This window comes from Chrysemys picta, chromosome 6, assembly GCF_011386835.1.
Source record: "Chrysemys picta bellii isolate R12L10 chromosome 6, ASM1138683v2, whole genome shotgun sequence".
Taxonomy (NCBI): domain Eukaryota; kingdom Metazoa; phylum Chordata; order Testudines; family Emydidae; genus Chrysemys; species Chrysemys picta.
Window position 1 is genome coordinate 70,504,869 of NC_088796.1, and position 20,300 is coordinate 70,525,168.

Consider the following 20,300-nt stretch of genomic DNA (forward strand, 5'->3'; position numbering starts at 1 on the left):
GGGAGATAGATTCAATGTTTGTAATGGCTCAGCCATTCCCAGTCCTTATTCAATCCTGAATTGATTGTATCTAAGTATATAATAGCACTAGTGGAACTGAGGATTATTTATCCTTCTACCTATCCAGCAACAGCCCCCTTATACCAAGCTACCATACCAAACTAAGATGCTTCATCCACGCTTCCAGTATTGGCCGCAAGCTTACACACTAGAAAGAAAATCTACAGAACACATATCATCTATCACATACAACCCCACAGACTGGAACTCAGGCTGAGCTCCAGTGTCAAAACAGTTTTTCCATTTTACCTGAAAGGGGGAGGAACTAAAAAAAAACCACACACACACACACACACACACACACACACACCATTGCTTTCTGGTTTCATCCAAAAGTATATTTATATGTATTATATGGACACTAGAGCTGGCTCAGAGTTTCTGAATGAATTTGTAAAAAAAAAAAAAAAAAATCCTTTATTTGGAAAAAGTGAAAATTTTCACACCACAAATTAATTTTTATATATTTGCCTTAATGTGGTTCTGACCTACAGTGAACCCCTGGGCAGAGACAGAGGATCAGAATTAAGTTGTTTATGGAACCTTCAATACATTTCTAGCCCTTCAGTCATGTGCATGTGTGATTTTCCTGTTTGTTTAAAAACAACCAAACTTTAGTTAACGTGACTCTATAGAGCATTATTAATGATGAAGTTTCAGAAGTTTGGAAATAATGTGCTAATGCTAATATTCCTGTGCAGTTTGTGTGAGCGTAGACTTGTTTTGCATCCATAACAAGTGAAATGAAATTTTTATCTGGTTATCAACAGCAGTACAAGCAAGGGAGACTAGATTTGCTTTGTAGATTCAACCCAAACAATATACTACTAATATGAAAGATGTGTACTGAAGAATAAATATGTCAAGTATGAAAATGCACATGGAACAAATGAGATGTTCAAAAGTAGCTAATGCCCACATAATCTATTCCCTGAAAAATCAGATTGTAACAGTGATGAACCAAGAACTAATAACTTTATTGGAGCTAGAGTAGTTTGGGTACTTTGATTATTTTTATAGAAATAAGTTGTTTCAGTACAATCTCCACTTTCTCTTCAATATTTATTTCTGAACATATCTTTACTGAACTTCAGCACTTATACTGCAATAGTATATCACATTGCAACAGGACAATGGTCTCCAACTAACTTGAGAGAGACCTTATCATGTACTGTACAAAAGACCCAACAACATTTCATTTTTATCTTAAATCATGAATCTAACCATATAATATTCAGCATGCCATCTGCCTTAACAAGTGACAGGAATATAAATTACAGACGAAGTCAGACTGTGAGACACTGGCACTAGAACAATTTTAGTATGCAAATTTTAAAGGTAGGTTATTTTACAAAGACATCTTTGTTGCAATGTTATTTGTATACCGGAAGAACCAGGGTCAGCTTCAGCGTTTTTGCAACCCCAAGCGGCAAAAAAAAGCAGCCATGATCGGCGGCAGCTCTACCACCGCCGCTTCAGTCTTCAGTGGCAATTCGGCGGCAGGTCCTTCCCGCCGAGAGGGACCCGCCACCGAATTGCCACCCCTTTCCGTTGGCCGCCCCAAACACCTGCTTGCCGTGCTGGTGCCTGGAGCCAGCCCTGGAAAGAACAGATAACATGTAATTTATGATAGCTCTAGCATTGAGACCTACTAAACTACAATGTTCTTAGAATTGAAAAGAGAAAGAAATACCTAAAAATCACATGGTATAGCTTTATATTTTTAATTAAAACCTAAAAAATGGACTGGCTGCCAGTCACAGTCCCACCCCAACCCAAAAGCATCTGTAATACTGATGTGTGATCAAATAACAGTGCAAATCATTGTCTGGAGATTGAACTGTTCAAAAAAAGTTTTATATCATGTCTATATAGTATACTGTACGGGATTTATTTTAAAACTCCTGTGATTATGGCACATCAGAGGGGACAATGGTACCTACAGAAACGTGTTCCTCCTCAACAGCATTTTCTGATACAAGAAGCAGTTTCGAGCATATTGGATCGTGAACATCCCACGGCTACATTTATTTTAAAATCCATGAACGTCCAATAGAAGAAATGCTACAAAAGGAAGCTACTCTCTCTTTGAGCCTGAGAGAGTCAGCTCTATTGGATTGTCTGTGTCATGAAATTAGTCAAACAGAATTCTAAACCAATAGTGCTCACCTTTTCTGCAACCAGCTAATTAAAAAGTTACTGTAAGCATCTTCCGATTTTAAGTGAATTAACTAAGCCAGAAAATTTTAAATTACCAGATTCCTTTTGACAAGATTCAGCTATTTTGCAGAGAAAGACTAAAACCTTCTTTCTAAAGCTGTGATGCTACTAATTACTACTCTAATTAGGGTTAGCAATCCATACACACTTCCCTTTATGCGTATTATGCATTTGTATACCCTTTTAAATTCTTTTTCTTATTGTTAAAGGATGGAGTCCAGCAATTGAGAGATGCCAAAAGCTGTTACTGTAAGTGTCATGGGAAATGGGAAAACCTTAGAATTTACAGTGCATACCAGATCACTCATGTAAATAAAGCATTACAGATGTGCAGAATTAAGAAACTAGGGAATATACCACTTTCTCCATTGCTCTTTTCCAAGATGAATACTACGGGATTTTTGTTTTCAGTATTTTACGTCACCAGTCCGATTAGTGCAGAAGAGAACACAATAAAGTGGTATATATACTATCAGTTTTAAAACAAAAGCTATTTTGTATCAATATATAAAAAGCAAGGAAAATGAAGTCACACAGAAAAAAAACTGTCAATAAAAGAATACAGACACTATTGCGATCACATTTCAAGTGGTGCCAAACACGGGCTTTTCCACCAGTAAGTAAAGTAAACACTTTCCCAGCAGCACCATTAGTTAACTAATGAGAACTAAGAAGAACCTGGAATAATACTTTAATTTGGAGGGGAGAGAAATGGAAGCGTTTATATCTGTTTCCACTTTCCTTCTCAAGTGACAAACATTTTACTGAGTATCTTTACAACCAGGAAGAGAAGAAACACCCTCCCCCACAAAGTATATTGGTTAAAATATACAAATATACACAATCTTAGGCCAGGTCTATACTAAAAAGTTAAGTTGACCCAGCTACATCTCAGTGGTGTGAAAAATCCACACCCCTGAACAAAATAGTTAAACCAACTTAATCCCCAATGTAGACACAGTGCTAGGTTAATGGAAGAATTCTTCTTTCAACCTAACTACAGCTTCTTGGGGAAGTGGATTAACAGCAATGGGAGAACCCATCCTATCGCTGTAGTGTCTACACTAAAGTGCTACAGCAGCATAGCTGCCGTGGTTTAAGTGTAGACATAGCCATAGATAGAAAGGCTTTAAAAGGCATAGGGATAGAAAACAGCCAGCATCTATAGACTCCTGCATACTTAAGTTTGCTATTCAGTGGGGACCCTTTAATACGTGATACAGACTCCTTATGCAATAATGAACTTGCATTCCACCACACTCAATAGAGTATTGTGTGTTTGTAGTTACTGATATATTTGTTTTGAAAACGTGAATTTTGCAGATCTTCCTTTTTTGTTAAAAAAAAATAAAAACCTGAAGGACTATTCTTTCCCCACCCCTTCTGAAACCACACACACACACACACCCTCCTACCTCCTACCCATCCACTAGACTTATGTTTAGAGCCTTCCTGGATTGTTTCCAGTATCTCGTCACCTACACAATATTGAAACACCCCACTAATGTGCCGCCCTCCTTCCACAGTCTCTCTCCCCTCTTGAACTTAGTACGAAATGCTACCAACCAGACCTTTCTCAGCCACATTTATCACATTGTTGGAATCTTAGGCACTTGCATATTTAACCATACTTTTTGCAATTGACAATGAACTCTGCCACTAACAGATCTCTCAAGTATAGTTCCTTCGTCTTCCTCATTATCACATCCTGCCCTTGGCAAAATTGTCTAAATTCATACTAGGGTTTCACATTTTATGCAGAAGGTGCCCATGTTTATATATGCTTCACTCTTGATTCTTTTCTCACTCTTTCAGACATCAAATATTGATTCTTACCTCACATCTTTATTCCTGGTTTCACAGTAGCAGCCATGTGAGTCTGTATCCGCAAAAAGAACAGGAGTACTTGTGGCACCTTAGAGACTAACAAATTTATTTGAGCATAAGCTTTCGTGGGCTACAGCCCACTTCATCGGATGCATAGAATGGAACATATAGTAAGGAGATATATATACACATACAGAGAACATGAAAAGGTGAGAGTTGCCCTACCAACTCTAAGAGGCTAATTAATTAAGATGAGCAATTATCAGCAGGAGAAAAAAAAAACACTTTTGTAGTGATAATCAAGATGACCCATTTCAGACAGTATGACAAGATGTGAGGATACTTAACACGGGGGAAATAGATTCAATGTGTGTAATGGTTCAGCCATTCCCAGTCTCTATTCAAGCCTAAATTGATGGTATCTAGTTTGCATATTAATTCAAGTTCAACAATTTCTCGTTGGAGTCTGTTTTTGAAGCTTTTCTGTTGCAAGATTGCCACCTTTAAGTCTGTTACTGAGTGACCAGAGAGGTTGAAGTGTTCTCCTACTGGTTTTTGAATGTTATGATTCCTGATGTCAGATTTGTGTCCATTTATTCTTTTACGTAGAAATTGTCTGGTTTGGCCAACGTACATGGCAGAGGGGCATTGCTGGCACATGATGGCATATATCACATTGGTAGATGTGCAGGTGAATGAGCCCCTGATGGTGTGGCTGATGTGATTAGGTCCTATGATGATGTCACTTGAATAGATATGTGGACAGAGTTGTCAGCGGGGTTTGTTGCAAGGATAGGTTCCTGGGTTAGTGTTTTTGTTCTGTGGTGTGTGGTTGCTGGTGAGTATTTGCTTCAGGTTGGGGGGCTGTCTGTAAGCGAGGACAGGTCTGTCTCCCAAGATCTGTGAGAGTTAGGGATTGTCTTTCAAGATAGGTTGTAGATCTTTGATGATGCGCTGGAGAGGTTTTAGTTGGGGGCTGAAAGTGACGGCTAGTGGTGGTCTGTTATTTTCTTTGTTGGGCCTGTCCTGTAGTAGGTGACTTCTGGGTACTCTTCTGGCTCTGTCAATCTGTTTTTCCACTTCAGCAGATGGGTATTGTAGTTTTAAGAATGCTTGATAGAGATCGTGTAGGTGCTGGTCTCTGTCTGAGGAATTAGAGCAAATGCGGTTGTATCTTGGAGCTTGGCTGTAGACAATGGATCGTGTGGACACACCACACTACAAGATATCTATCAAGCATTCTTAAAACTACAATACCCACCTGCTGAAGTGAAAAAACAGATTGACAGAATCAGAAGAGTACCCAGAAGTCACCTACTACAGGAGAGGCCAACCAAAAAAATAAGAGAACGCCAGTGGTGGCAGGGCTCCGGCGGTGCTTTAAAGGGCCCGGGCCCTTTAAATTACTGCCTGAGCCACGCCGCCGCTACCCCAGCCCTAGCCCGAACCCTGCCGCCCCGGGGTAGCAGTGGCAGGGCTCCTGCGGTGATTTAAAGGGCCCGGAGCTCTGTGGCAGCCGGAGCCCCAGGCCCTTTAATTCACCCCTGAGCCCCAGGGTTCACAGCTGCCTCTGCAGCTGGTAGATCTGGGGTGATTAAAAAGCCCGGGGGCTCCCAGCCACAGCCGGAGCCCCAGGGCCTTTTAATATTGAAAGGCACCGCCTCTTCTGGTTGAGGCCACGCCCCCACTCAGGACTCCGGCGTACCAGTAAGTCCTTTAAGTTACTCTCACCCCAGGTGGGGGGAGCAGCATATTAATTCATGGAGAAAGGAGGTGGAAGTATTTGGAGAAGCAGATGTTAATTAATTGGGAGGCTTGACAATGGTGCAGAGGCTTCCAGCTTCTCTCCCTGTGCAGCTGTGGGTTCCAATAATGCAGGTGTACATGGCAGCTCCGCTCCCTTCCACGAAACTGTGGGCTCCTGCTCCATCAGCAGCCAGTCAAAGGCCTTGTCTAGAATGGTGATTTGCCTTAACTCCAGCCAGTGACTTAGCTGTCCTGGTGCAACCTTTAGCATTGGCAGGCAAAGACACCACTTGCACCGGTGGAATCTACCCTTCCTTGAAACCCCAGCATAAGCTATATTAATACAAAGAGCAGTTACTTGTCTACACCAATCACTAGAATCAGAGCAGATCCCTATTTTGGCAAGGCCCAATTCAGTTTATTTAAATTAAAAGTAATTTGTTTTGCCTCAAGATGTTGGTAGGTATGTTGAGTCAGGAATGCAGTGAGAACAGTTATTTTGCTATGGGGCCAAAAATCAAGTGTTTCATCCTTCCAATAGAAACACACTGCATGAGAAACCACTTGCTAACCATCTGAAACCCAATGTTTCAGACTTCCTCTCTGCCTGCAAAAGCTTATTTTATTCACAAGCAGAAGAGTGTGTGTGTGTTTATAGTCAGATATTCAGTAACTTCATTTCCGCCACAGATGTTCCTTAGATTCTAAAATGGGCCAGTCCTGTATCATTGATCTCAATGCTAAAGCGATCATTAACTTAGCGGAAAAAGAGGCCTGGGACATGGGCCAGGAATTGCTCGGGTCTCCCACACCACGTGCAGGTGAAGTGTCCGCTGTGGCTCCCCACAGCTGCCTGCGCGGCTCTTATCATGTCCGGGCTACGGCTCCGAGTAGAACAGGAGCCTCTGGCCCCCCTCCCATTTTTGGGAGGGCTCTGGTGCCCCTGCTGCCCCCCACCCCCAAAGAATCAGTCTTAATTTGTGCAACCATAATTAAAAAAAAAAAACAACAACAACCACACACACACTGCTCTTCCCCTTGCAATCAAATGAAAACTAACAAATATAGGAAAGTAAAAGGTTACACATTTTCTCGTCAGCTTGTGCCATATTATGGCTACAAAAATCAGCGACAATAACAATGACACCAATATCAACATATTTAACAGTTGTATTTATTGTGATTCAGCAGAAGAATTACCTTTGTCAAGTATGGACATTTATATAAATGAAAAAGTTTAGTGTAAGTCGTGCTAGAAGGGGCAGTTGACCTATGAAGTTTTCAGATCTAGTTCTTGGCAAAGCATTTGCACCTTCTTAATTAACCATGACAAAATGTAATACCTTGAGGTTATCATTAATTGGTGTAATCATTCTTGACCAGAAAGTTTATATTTAATTGCAAAAGGTGTATTTTAATGTCAGGAACCATTAGGAAAGGGATAGATAATAAGACAGATAATATCATAATGCCACTATATAAATCTATAATATGCCCACATCTTGGATACTGCATGCAGTTCTGGTCACCCCATTTCAAAAAGAAATACATTAAAATTCAAAAAACCCCAGGAAAGAGCAACAAAAGTGTTTAGGGTTATGTAACTGCACCATATGAGAGCTTAAAAAGAGTGGGACTGTTCAGCTTAGAAATGAGGGCTACTAAGAGGGGGGATGTGATAGAGGTCTATAAGATCATGAATGGTGTGAAGAAAGTAAGTGCTATTTATCCTTTCATCCTAGGAAATTAATAGGCAATAGGTTTAAAACCAACATAAGGAAGTACTTCTTCATACAACGCACAGTCAACCTGTGGAATTACCAGGGGATGTTGAAGGCCAAAAGTCTAACTGGGTTCAAAAAAGAATTAGATAAATTCACAGAGGATAGGTCCATCAATGGCTATTACTTAAGATGGTCAGGGATGTAACCCCATGCTCTGGGTGTCCCTAAACCTCTGACTGCCAAAAGCTGGGATGGGACAACAGGGGATGGATCACTTGATAAATTGCATTGTTCTGTTCATTCCCTCTGAAGCATCTGGCATGAGCCACTGTCGGAAGATAGAATATTGGACTAGTTCAGTGGTCACTAACCGGTTGATCCTAGAGAATCTCCCAGTCCATCACGATCTCCGGTGGTGCAGCAGAGCTGCCACTAAGGCTTGCTCCCTGCCTGCCTTGGCCCCACACCACTCCTGCAAGTGGCCAGCATGGTCCCGTGGGCAGGGGTCTCCCTCTGCGTACTGCTCCTGCCTGCAAGCATTGCCCCCGCAGCTCCCATTGGCCAGAAATGGGGAGCTGTGGCCAATGGGAGTTGCGGGAGTGGTGCTTGCAGAGAGGGGCAGCTCAGGAAGCCACACCCCAGCCCTGAGCCCCCTCCCAGAGCCAGCACCCCAAACCCCTTCTTGCCCCCCCAACACTCTGCCCCAGCTCTGCCACCCCTCCCAGAGCCAACACCTCGTACCCCACCTGCACCCAACACTCTGCCCCAGCCCGGAGCCCCCTCCTGCACCCAAACTCCCTCCCAGAGCCAGCACCCCAAACCCCTTCTTGCCCCCCCAACACTCTGCCCCAGCTCTGCCACCCCTCCCAGAGCCAACACCTCGTATCCCACCTGCACCCAACACTCTGCCCCAGCCCGGAGCCCCCTCCTGCACCCAAACTCCCTCCCAGAGCTTGCATCCCTCACCCCCCCCCCCTGCACCCCAACCCCCTGCCCCAGGCTCAGCCAGAGCCCTCGCCCACACTGCAAACTCCTTGGCCCCAGCCCATAACCTGCATCCCCTCCTGAACCTCAATTCCCTACCCTAGCCCAGTGAAAGTGAGAGAGAGTGGGGGAGAGCAAGTGACAGGGTGAAGGGGGGAATGGAGTGAGCAGGGTGGGGTAAATCCTGGATTGCCTTTAAATTCAAAAAGTTGTCTTGGGCATAAAAAGGTTGGAGACCACTGGACTAGTTGGACCATTGACCCAGTTTGGCCATTCTTATGTTCCAATAATCACAGAAATATCAGATTCAATCAGAGGGATGGATCAGTGTCTAAATCTTCAGATTTAAAAGACCTAATAGACTCCTGGATTCAAATTCCTGCATGGCCTACTCAGCCCTTCATCTGTCTGAAGTTAGATAGTAAACTGCAAGGACTCAACTACGTAGTAGTCTTTCGTGGAAAACCTTTTTTTTTTTTTAATAAGGTTTTTGCTGCAGCTTTGGACAGTGACAAAGATTCCCTAATGTTTTTATTTTCTTAAGAGTAGGAGACTGCCCTGCAGTCCTTGGCCAAAATTTTCCCTCCTGATACTAGCATATTCTCATTGGTGCTCTCAACCCAGAGGAAGGCCGCATTTTCATTGGGCTAGTGCAGCATTGCCAACTCTCATATTTGTATTGTGAGTCTCACGATATTCGATATCTTGTACTTGAAGCCACAACTGCTGGACACAAACAGATAAAGTAAGGTTTTAGCTCTCAACTATGGAGAAAAGCCTAAAGATGTAACTAAATTGTACCCTAAAATCTCAAAAACCAGAAGTCAACTAAAAACCCCCAGGGTGTTTTTTTTTTTTTTTTTTTTTTTTTAAAAGTCTCCTGATTTTTGGTGCCGAACTCATAATTTTTGAATGTTTGGGGTTGGCAATGCTGCATATGTGGCTTGTGAAGCACTCTGAGATCATTAAGGATCAAAGGCACTTTAGGAATATACTGAACCAGAACTTCAGCTGATGTAAATCAAGGTAACTATCATAGCATCAGTGGAGCTACACACCAATTTACATTAGCTGAGTATCTGGCCCACTTGGTATAAAAAAAAAGCGCTACATAATGAGACGCACACATTTATATATACCTCTGTCCCGATATAACGTGACCCGATAGAACAAGAATTCGGATAGAACGCGGTAAAGCAGTGCCCCAGGGGGGGGATGGGGAGGGACCTGCGCACTCCGGCGGATCAAAGCAAGTTCGATATAACGCAGTTTCACCTATAACGCGATAAGATTTTTTTGGCTCCCGAGGACAGCGTTATATCAGGGTAGAGGTGTATATCTAGTGAAAACTGGAGGAGAAAAATAAAAGCCAGATTTGACATATGTCCCAAACTGATCAGCAATCCATAATATATATAATATCTGTGTCAGTTATAAGCTGATTGAAGAGAGCCTCTCTTCAGTTTCCTGTGAAAGGATGAGGAGCCACTTGAAATATGAAGATAAAGAGCAATTCTAATTTTCCTACCATTACTGCAAGCTTAGAATATACCTAACTTTAAAAGAAAACTTGTGACTTATCTAACCACCAGATACAGTGATTTGTTCAAAAAACAAATAAATCGTAAGACATAAGACTCAGAAATTCAAATGGCAAATAGGTTGAGAGGACCTGACTCTGAAGAGCATGCATCAAGTTGATATATACTGTTCAATGTTTTAACGCTCATTAAAAACCTAGCGTGTAGGTTGGGGAAAATGGTAGAAATTAAAACATTTCTGAAAGCAAGATTTGGCAGCTTTCCTTTCACATTTAAATTGAGAATCAAATTCTTCAAGCACATTTTCTCATCTCATTATCAGCAATGGAGACACAATGGGCCATTTTTCATTTGGAGATTTATGAGAAAAGTTATATGGAAAAAAAGTAAATAGTGTTCCCCACCAGATTTGGAAAGAGGGAGAAAAGAGAGGTTGAAGAAACTCATTGCTCTAATTCTGAGCACTTATATAAATGCTTTACATTTTCAAAATGCTGAACAGTTGCCACAATACCACTGGGTATAGGAAAAATATACCCATTTAGAGATGGAGACAAAACGGCTAAAGTGATTTGCTCAAAGCTCCAGTGACAATGCTGGAATTAGAACTCAAGTTTCTGGTTCTCAACCCCTAATCTCAGTCACTAGACTATGCTGCCTCTCATTACATGGGTATTTGTTAGTTTTCTTCCTATGTAGCAAAAAATGTAGCTTAATCAAAATATTAATAGCATAAATTAAGCCAAAGCAGCAGAGTTTAATTAAACTCAAATGTTTTTCTGCTTTTTGACATTAGCAGTAGCAGTTAGGCAGTTTTACTGCTTCAAATGACCTTATTCTTAGCAATTACAAAAAAAAAAGCACATTAAAAGAAAGTTTCAGATGATCCTCATCACTTAGTCATCACCGAAGACATTTCCTGTTCCATTTTTTTTTAAGTGTATGCATATTTTACACACACACACACACACACACACAGAGCTGTTTTTTATATATAGCGTTTTGGTTTTGGTTAGGTAGTTCACCACCACTGGTTACGCGTGGGCTACATTTAACAGACTAATGCTCCAGAATGCATAGGAGAGGGGAAAAAGTATTGACAGCATTATTTAAGCACTGCCAACAAAAACGTTTTCTACTATTCACCTCTTCCCTCCTTTAGTAGTCTGGATATTCCCTTCTTCAGAGTTAAAGCTGGCTGGAAATAAGTTTGCGTCTAATTTCTGTGGCAAAGGACAACAGGATTGGGTCCCTGATCATATCACATAAGAGGAATAAGTTTAAACATTACAAAAAAGAATCCTCCTCAGGTAGCAAAAAAGATGGCAACATTGATGGCACAAAACACACATATAGGAACATCACCAACTTAAAATAAAATAAAAATCAGACTTCTTGAAAATTGTTACCTGCTATTATTACAAATAACACTTCTTTTCCATTATAGTGATTTTAGATTAACTGGAAAAAATAGATTCCCCCTACCCCCAGTTTACTTTGTGCATTTGATAACACTTTATATTCATTTTCACTCTATAGCTCATTTCTCCCTGTTGCATGAAAGTCTCTCAAAAACAAGGAAGATAAAACTTAATAGGAAAATACAGTTAATCGTAAAACCATACAAATTAGTAGGGGGACTTGTGTGACAACGCACAGCTACTTTCAAACTTGCATTTTGAAACTGACTATATTCTAAGTTGGTCCCTTTGTGCGTGTCTGTGTTAGTTTAAGAAAAAAAAAAGAGGAAGGAGTGTGGTTGCCACAGGAAGCACCCAATATTAAAATCCTAGCATCACAGAAGTTAGAAATAGACACTAACAATTAAGTGTGTTCCCAGAGTCTGCTTGGTGTAGACTGAGTTAAGGTAGACGGGGACTTGATATGGTCTCTAGCCCACATGGCTAGCAATACAAATGAGCGGCATGCCCATCCCATGAACGAGGAGCCAAGGAAAGCATGTTTTTGCAGCAGTGTGCTTGAGTACTTTGTTAAATGTAACTTTAAATGAGACAAGTTACTAGACATACCATGAAAATGAAACTTGAATCCACTTTGTTCTATAAAAAAAAATTTACTGGGAAAATTCTGTCCCCCCTCCCCATCCATCACCTTCTGAGATCTGAATCTTTTTAATAATGATCCAGCTAACTGCTTTGGGAACAGTCACATTAAGACCCTGTGACAACATGCTGAATTTAGCTCACTTTATTCTCTCACCTCCAACATGAGCCACAGCTTTCAGTTTTACCTACAGCAAGCGTCCCAAGAGCATGTTATTAGTGAACAGGACTTTCCTATCCAACACCTTTAAGGCAGATTTCATTAATATTGTTATACAATTCAGCACACTCAAATATGTGCATAGCTCTCAAGAAGATCCAGTAAGTTATGCACTAAAATTAATCAGATAGCATCGTTAAATTAGTAAGAAGGAGCAGTTTATCCTTACGGCAAGTTCTGATGAGTGAAAAGACCCTGTAGTATGGAATTTTAAAGTACTCATTCAACATGAAACAATATCTAACTTAAAAGGCACATATGTTAAAATGTGTTTGTAACACACAACAATGTAGGTTTTTCCCTGTATTTAGCCTAATATTATGGAGTATTTTCCCCAGAACATCTTTTAATAAATAAATAAATATTTAAAAGAACCTAAAGTGAAAATGTGAACTGGGTAAGTATCATATTGCAATATATACATTCATGGATAGTTAATTTTTAAAACATTAAGCTTTGGCATGTAGCCCCAATCAATGATGTCTGTGTACACACACAGCACTTTTCAATTCAAAGTTGACTTACAACACAAGATGGTGGACAGGTTAGCCATAAGATACTTTTCAAAGCATCTGCCTCTCCCAAGAGACGACCTTACCCAACATGAAATGGGAATTTGTGTACTCCTCCCACCCCTCACAGACATTTGTGTTCACTTTACATAGAAGAAAACAAAGTAGGGAAAAAAAGTTAACTAAATTCAGAAAGGAAGGAAACAAATCGTTAAATCCAAAGCCACTGACCATATCTGATTTGCCACCATTTTGCCTCTGCAAGAATGTGAAAAAGAGGTCTTTCTTCTGATTCACTGAACAAAGCTCAGCATCAGTTTTTGGATGCCAACATGTAGTCATTCTCCACGCACTCACATCAGAATATTTACGTACCAAAAGATACATGCAAATACTTACTGTAGAATCTAACTCCTCACTTAACGTTGTAGTTATGTTCCTGAAAAATGCAACTTTAAGTGAAACGATGTTAAACAAATCCAATTTTCCCATAAGATGTAATGTAAATGCGGGGGGGGGGGGGGGGGGTTAGGTTCCAAGAAAAAATTTTGGGGGCAGACAAAAGGCATTATATACTGTACAGTACTGTACTGTGATGGGGAGGTGCCCCGGATTAGCCCTGGGGCTCAGGGCTGGAGGTGCAGGGTCTGGGAGGGAGTTAGGGTGCAGGAGGGCGCTCAGGATGGGGGTGCGGGAGGAGGCTCAGGGCTGGGGCAGGCAGGAAATGCAGAGCACTTACCTGGGGCAGTTCCTGTTTGGTGTAGGGGGTGTGCAGGTGGCTCTGCACAGCGTGGCACTGCCCCTATGGCCGCGATTCTGGGAGCTGCCCCGGCAGGCACCGCCACCCAGAACGCAGGGGCTTTAAGGGCTGCAGGGCCCGGGGCTAAGGGGGCCTTGGGGCCCTGGCCTGCAGCTCTAAAGCCCCTTTTGGAATGCGGACCTGCGAGCACGAGCCGGAGGACTCAGGAGGAGCAGGGGCAGCCAGCAGCTGGAGAGAAGCGGCGCTTTCCCCTTCAAAGTGCCACTTTTCTCCGTCCGGCTTTGAAGGGGAAAGTGCCACTTCTTTCCAGCCGCTGCCCCAGCTTCTCCGGAGTCCCCCAGCCCGTGCTCGCAGGGTCGCATTCCGAAAGGGGCTTTGGAGCTGCAGGCCAGGGCCACGAGGCCCCCTTAGCCCAGGGCCTTGCAGCCCTGCGTTCCGGGTGGCCCTCCCTGCCCGGTGGGGGGCTGTGAGGTTGCCCACTCGCTTGCTCCCTCCCTCCCAGAAAGTCCTAAGCGCCTGTTTGGCGGCGGGGAAGTGCTGGGAGGGAGGGGGAGGAGGCGGTGGCGGCAAAGAGGAACTTGTGCAATCCTCCCTTGTAAAGTCAGTCAAACGACGTTATAAGGGAGCATTGCACAACTTTAAACGAGTATGTTCCCTAATGGAGCAGCGACATAACTTCGAAACAACATTAAGCGGGAGGACGTTAAGTGAGGAGTTACTGTACTGTGATGAGTGCTGTTAAAAAAAAAAAAAAGCCAATAAAAACAAACCATGTCCACATGTTATATAATTACTTGATGTTGAAGTATACAATGTGACTCAACTAGCCATAGAAAATGTTCCATAATCACAGCTGCCATGTGGATATTTTTTTATGAACAGAAACCAACAAGAGAAAAATAAAGATAAACCTCCCCCCCCCGCCTTTTAATTAAAAACACTATGTATTTAACACCATTACAAATGCTGGAGGCAAAGTGGTGTTTGGGGTGGAGGCGGACAGCTCGCGACCACCTGAGGGGTCCCAACCCCCAGTTTGAGAACCCCTGGGCTAAAGGGATGTTTAATTGAGTTGTAGGTGTTTGGGTTTGGACTGGACCCACGGGTCTAGGACCCTGCGAGGTGGGAGGGCCCAGAGCTCTGAGTCCAAACAGCCCCTTAGCCCAAGCCTTACAAGTTCAAGTCAGCTGGCATGTGCCACCTGTGCAGCGTAGCTGTACCCTCAGAGGTTTAGGAACACCCAGAGCACAGGGTTGTGTCCCTGACCATCTTGGCTTAATAGCCATTGATGGACCTATGAACTTATCTAATTATTTTTAATAGAGTTAGACTTTTCCATAAGCATAATGATCATAAGTTGTTTCAAGAAGGTAGCATTAAACCAGTCACAGCCTGAAGCTGAGCCAACCTTCAAGATGTCAGAATAATCAAGAGGAAGAACAAACATTGCAATATAGTTTGCATTTTCCCTTGCAAACTAGAAAGGGGCTGGCCATATGCTGGCCACGGATCGTGTACTTACAAATACTGCTGACTATATTTAAAACAAAAGCACTATTGTGTGAAAGGCAAACATCAGATTTTGAAAGCATTAGTACAGTTAGAAAGTTCCATTTTATGAACAGATTTAGTTAAATAGAAGTTTTTTAATACATTTCCAAGACCTTTTACAATATTGTATTCTGTCCTAACAGGAAACAGGTTTTATTTTTTCCATTTTTAAAGTTAATGTAGTACTTGTGAAAGGTACCAGATTGACTGCCCTTGCTACAGAACAAGTTCAGACTGCTTCCCCATAGGCTTGTGGATTTTTAAAAATATGTTTAATCCTGTCTCTCGTTTACTGTCAAATGCTGCTCCTACATGTTACTTCTAGCCTCTTGAACAGCAGTCATTTTGGAGCAAGGAGGCCTCCTTAAATATGGATCTATTCTCAGATTCTTTATACAATGCTGTTAGTTTTATCACAGCCTAGGTTATATGCTTACACTAGATCACTGCCCTAGTGAATATCTCAAAGTGTACTCTAAACTAAAATATCCATATCAGTCTTAGAAATAATTACTATTGTTACAATATTGGATTTCTCTCATCACTAGAAGCAAATGCAACATATGATTCAACCTTTCATTAAGGCATCACACTTCAAAACCAAAAGTTGGAACATAATAAGAACAGGTTTTTAAGCATTAAGATTGCCTAACATAATACCTTACCATCTAGCACATGCAGGAAAAAAAGAAGAAAAAAAAAACACTCTTGGTGGAGTGTTAGGGGGAAATGACAGATGTTCATGTTTCCACTTTAACCATGTAAAACTCAAGTGAGTTTTCCCATTACCGACTACACATACTAGCATAAAAGGAGTGATAAAATTCAGAAGTATGGCACTTCGATGCCACAGGCACTATAAAGAGTGTAAGCTAGAGGACTGTGATTTTGCAAAGGTAATTAAAAAAAAAAAATCTTTAAAAAATATCCACTAAAATTGGAAAATGTGACCCCTTCCTCCTATGGAGCAGAGGTATAGTAAAACAGATTGTTCTAATGGAAAAATTCACACAACAAATATGTACACAAGAGAAGCACCAAAAAGAGGATAGGTATTTAGAATTTGGCCACCCTTTCTAGCATACTCAAAGGAGGAAAGCCTCCTAGCCAGCAAGCTAGAATCTTTAGCCAAGTTATTTGAATATTATGCTGATCCTGAATAAGTAATGTATGATGTAGTATGTTAATGCTTTATTGTAACTTTGCATTAATACAAAGTTTCAAAATAATAAAATAAGCTAGCTAACATTCATGATAGAAAGGGCAAAAGCCATGGAAATATTTTTTTAAAGTCACAGGCACTGCCTCGCCATCCAACTGATATTTGATCTGACGTATGTTTCTGAAATTCCAACTCTTTATTAGCTTTCTGGGCAGAGTCTCAACTTTGCAGTACTCATCGGTCTTACTCAACATTGTTCAGTTGTTTTGCAACAACAACATCTGCCCACCATGGTTCCAAAGTGGCAAGTCTTTAACTTAAGAAAAATTAAAACTTGAAAATCATAATCTATAACAGCTATAATCTATACCAAGGGCCAGCCTTAACACAATCCTACAGAAATAAGCACCCAATGACTAACGTTTCACCTTGTAACAAGGAACCCTATTCGCATAGTCAGAAATCCATAGACATTGTCTTTTTAAAAAGCCACAGGCAATGTTTTCGCAAGCTGTGAACATAGGGCCCTCGGGAAGTTTCACCATCTGCACATTTCACTAGCACATTCATCCACCAGATTATCTCAAACTCAGACAATTTGAATGTAAGAGGAGAAAATAATGAACAGGATAAAATCACCACAAACTTGAAATGCTACAAACATCACCTAAAAAATTATCCCCACAGAGAAAATCCAGCATTGGAATAGTGCTCTCTCTAGAGAGGTGCCCCCTCCCCTCTTCCCCTTTCAGATGGCTTGTTTCCGGGACAGCACTGTGCAGGAGGGTGCGTTTGAGGCACTTACGAGATGTAGGCAGGATAAGCGAATCCGATCAGGTTGCACAGTAGAGATGCTCCATAGCCGATCACCAGGTACACGGCCAGCACGCCAATGATAGCTACCCAGGGAGAAAGCAGATAGAGCATTAGACAGGGGGAAGCAACCGGTTATATATAGACGGGGCGTTTTCTTAATGGCTCTGGACCGGTAGGAAAGACATCAAACTATCGAGTCAGCCGCTCGCTCCACCGCTGCCGCATGGAGCCCCAGTCGCCTATTGCCCGCCCCGACAAGCCAGCCCGGGGAGCAGCTCCTAACCTGTGACAGTAAAGGGGTACATCATGCCGGATCGGGGCGGGAAGCAGAGTGTCCAGGCGCAGACACGTCCGCCGCGCTGGCTAGTCAATTTCCACCTCCTGGGAGTAACTCGCCCTTTCCCCTCCTCCCCGTTCCACGCAAATGCGCTGGGCCAGATGCCATCGCCCAGGAAGGGTTTCTCCCTGGAGAAGGGGTTTCTCCCGGTACGCCCTTTTTTGGGGGGGGGAGGGGAGAGCAATTGACAATACGGCTCAGGAGCTTCCATGCAGCAGAAATCGCCCCAAGGAGAAGGCAGGGCCAGGGAAGCAATAAGGGGGAGGGGGGAGCTGGGCTGGCGTAACCGGAGAGCACAACATTGCTGCTGTCGCTCCTCTGTCTCAGCTGCCGCAGACACCCAATCCCAGACATACAGTACCTCCTCCTCCTCCTCCATTGCCCCTCTGGTCGGCCGGGCTTCCCCACGCCTCCTCCTCCTCCTCCTCGCCAAAACCCGGTTACATAACCCAGAGCAGGGACCCGGGAGGCCACTCCCCGGCAGAGCCGCTGCCCGGGCTCACGGGCACTGACCGCAGCTCCTGCCCGCAGGCCGGGCGTGTCCGGGGGCCAGCCCCAGCCCGGGCGGCGGCGGGGAGCGGGGCATTCACTCACCGATGGCGATGTAGGATCGGTTCACCCCCGTCTTGGTCTCGATTTTCTCCAGCACGCTGGTCATGCAGTTCTTCTCGTGGAGAAACTTATCAAACCGCTGCCTCATGGACGCCGTCATGGCGAGACCGCTCGGCTCCCCGCTGGCTGGAGAGCACGCAACGCCCGGATCCTTTAGCCCAGCCTTGGCACTGCGAGGCAGGGGCTGCGGCGGCTGCTGCTGTGCTGGCTGGAAAACCTGGCCGCGGAAAGGAGGAGGCGGCGGCACGCGGCAGCATCATGGGATACGTGAGCTGAGCGTCAGCCCTGCCCAGCTGCCCTCCCCCGCCCGGGCCGCACTGCAAACACCACGCCCAGCCCGGCAGCTGCCGCAGCAGGGGCGGGTCTGCAGGCGCCTTTGCGGTTGCTATGGCAAGAAGGGAGGGTGGTGCTGGTAGGTGATAAAACACAGGCAAATGGACCAGGCTGTGGGCTGTAGGGGGGGGGAGCATTTTCCCAGGATGTCAAACCCTCAGTTAGGGTGACCAGACAGCAAGTGTGAAAAATCGGGACAGGTGGTGTGTGTGTGTGTGGGGGTAATAGAAACCTATATAAGAAAAAGACCCAAAAATCGGGACTGTCCCTATAAAATCGGGACATCTGGTCACCCTACCCTCAGTAAACACAGCCTAGCGCATTCAGCGGGGTTTAGGCATGCGCTGCGTGGCGGCAGCGCTCTAGTAGATTGTCTGTTCCAGATCTCTAGTTCTCATCCCTCTCTCCCAAACGCAGCTCTGGCCCCCTAACAGTGCCCTGTATGTGATATCAAATCAATGAACTGATACTAATTGGATACTTAGCTGAAAAGTCAAGAAGACCTGTCACTGGGAAGGTGTTGAATTTTTTGGAACTTTAGTGATATTTTGTACAAATAGGCCTAGGTCATCATTCTTGGTTGGAATCCATACTTATTTTATATTTGTTTACTTTTGACAGGGCTTACAGTACCCAAAATTGTATACAGATTTCACAGATTAAATAGAAGGCACCGTCTGTGCTCCCAAGTGCTGATTATAAATTATAAATTTGAACCAATGAGTCAGGGTAACAAACTAGGGAAGGGATGAGGTGAGGAAGAACAAAGTTTGTGGTAGTATGACTGCACTTTTACTGGGAAGTGTGCATGACTGCATCAGAGTAGTACTAGAAGTTTGTAACTTTACGCTGGAAGTTGGGTCTCCCACAGGTTTAGAACATTTTCTCTGCCAACAATATGTAATTTACAAAGTATGATGCAATCTTGGAAGCTTTGTTGGTCTGCTGACTAGTAAACCCCTTTGTTTTGGCCCTGGTCCCTTACCAGAAGCTCCTTGATATCATTTACTCATGTGACTCAGCTTTATAACTTCTGACTAAAAGGATTTCGGACCTCCCTCAAATCTCTGTAAGCCGTAAACAGTCAGAAAAAGATTAATTGGCCATGATGTCCAAATGACAAGATGGCTTTCTCAGGAGGCTTTGCTTCTTATTACCCATACCTGGGAACGTTTCAAATGTAAGTAGCACAACATCCTTTCAAAGGTATAACTTTTCACACTTACTATCTGTTCACCTCAAGTGCACAATTCTTGTAGTCTATGGAGAAGTGCATCTTGCAAAGGACTCGGACAATATACTTAGCACTGCAAAACTTTTTCTTCTTTCATGAGTCCCTTGCATTTCCACCTCTTTCTTTCTTTCTTTCGTATCTTTTCTCTTCAGTCTCTTTCTCCAACTTTATCTTCTCTCTTTAGTGATCAAATCCTGTTCTGGCTCCACTTGCCATCCGAGAATAGGAACAACATTGACCACAGAATGGCACAAACTACCTGATCTGATGCTTGCTGTGTGAGGTATGCAGTGCTGTGGTAGCCATGTCGTTCCCAGGATATTAGAGAGACAAGGTGGGTGAGGTAATATCTGTTGGTGAGAGAGATAAGCTTTTGAGTTTACACTGAGCTGACCTGAAAAAGAGCTCTATGTAAATTCAATGTGCCTCTCTCACTAACAGAAGTTGGTCCAATAAAAGATATTACCTCATCCCCCTTGACCTTCTGCATGACAAATTTCAGGTGATAAATAATCACTGAAGCTAAATCATTACAATGTATTCTTGAACTGAAACTATGCACCAGGTAGGTGTTCTCCATTTTACAGATGTGGGGGAG

At 43.2% G+C, this 20,300-nt stretch overlaps 1 protein-coding gene across 4 annotated transcripts in view; it reads right to left on the reverse strand.

Annotated features, from left to right (window-relative positions):
• The window catches only part of REEP5 (receptor accessory protein 5), a 33,866-nt gene extending 15,412 nt beyond the window's left edge, over nt 1-18,454 (reverse strand). For 2 of the 4 annotated variants that reach the window (XM_005281610.5, XM_005281611.5), the window contains exons 1-2: nt 18,118-18,454; nt 17,176-17,269 (exon numbers count right to left, since the gene is read on the reverse strand). In XM_005281610.5, the coding sequence (XP_005281667.2) occupies nt 17,176-17,269; nt 18,118-18,235 (212 nt within the window). In that variant the 5' untranslated portion in view covers nt 18,236-18,454. Of the gene's footprint in view, nt 1-17,175; nt 17,270-17,469; nt 17,878-18,117 lie in introns of those variants that run through there. The other 2 variants (XM_005281612.5, XM_065550324.1) reach the window with 2 other exon arrangements.
• Nucleotides 18,455-20,300: the final 1,846 nt, after the last annotated feature.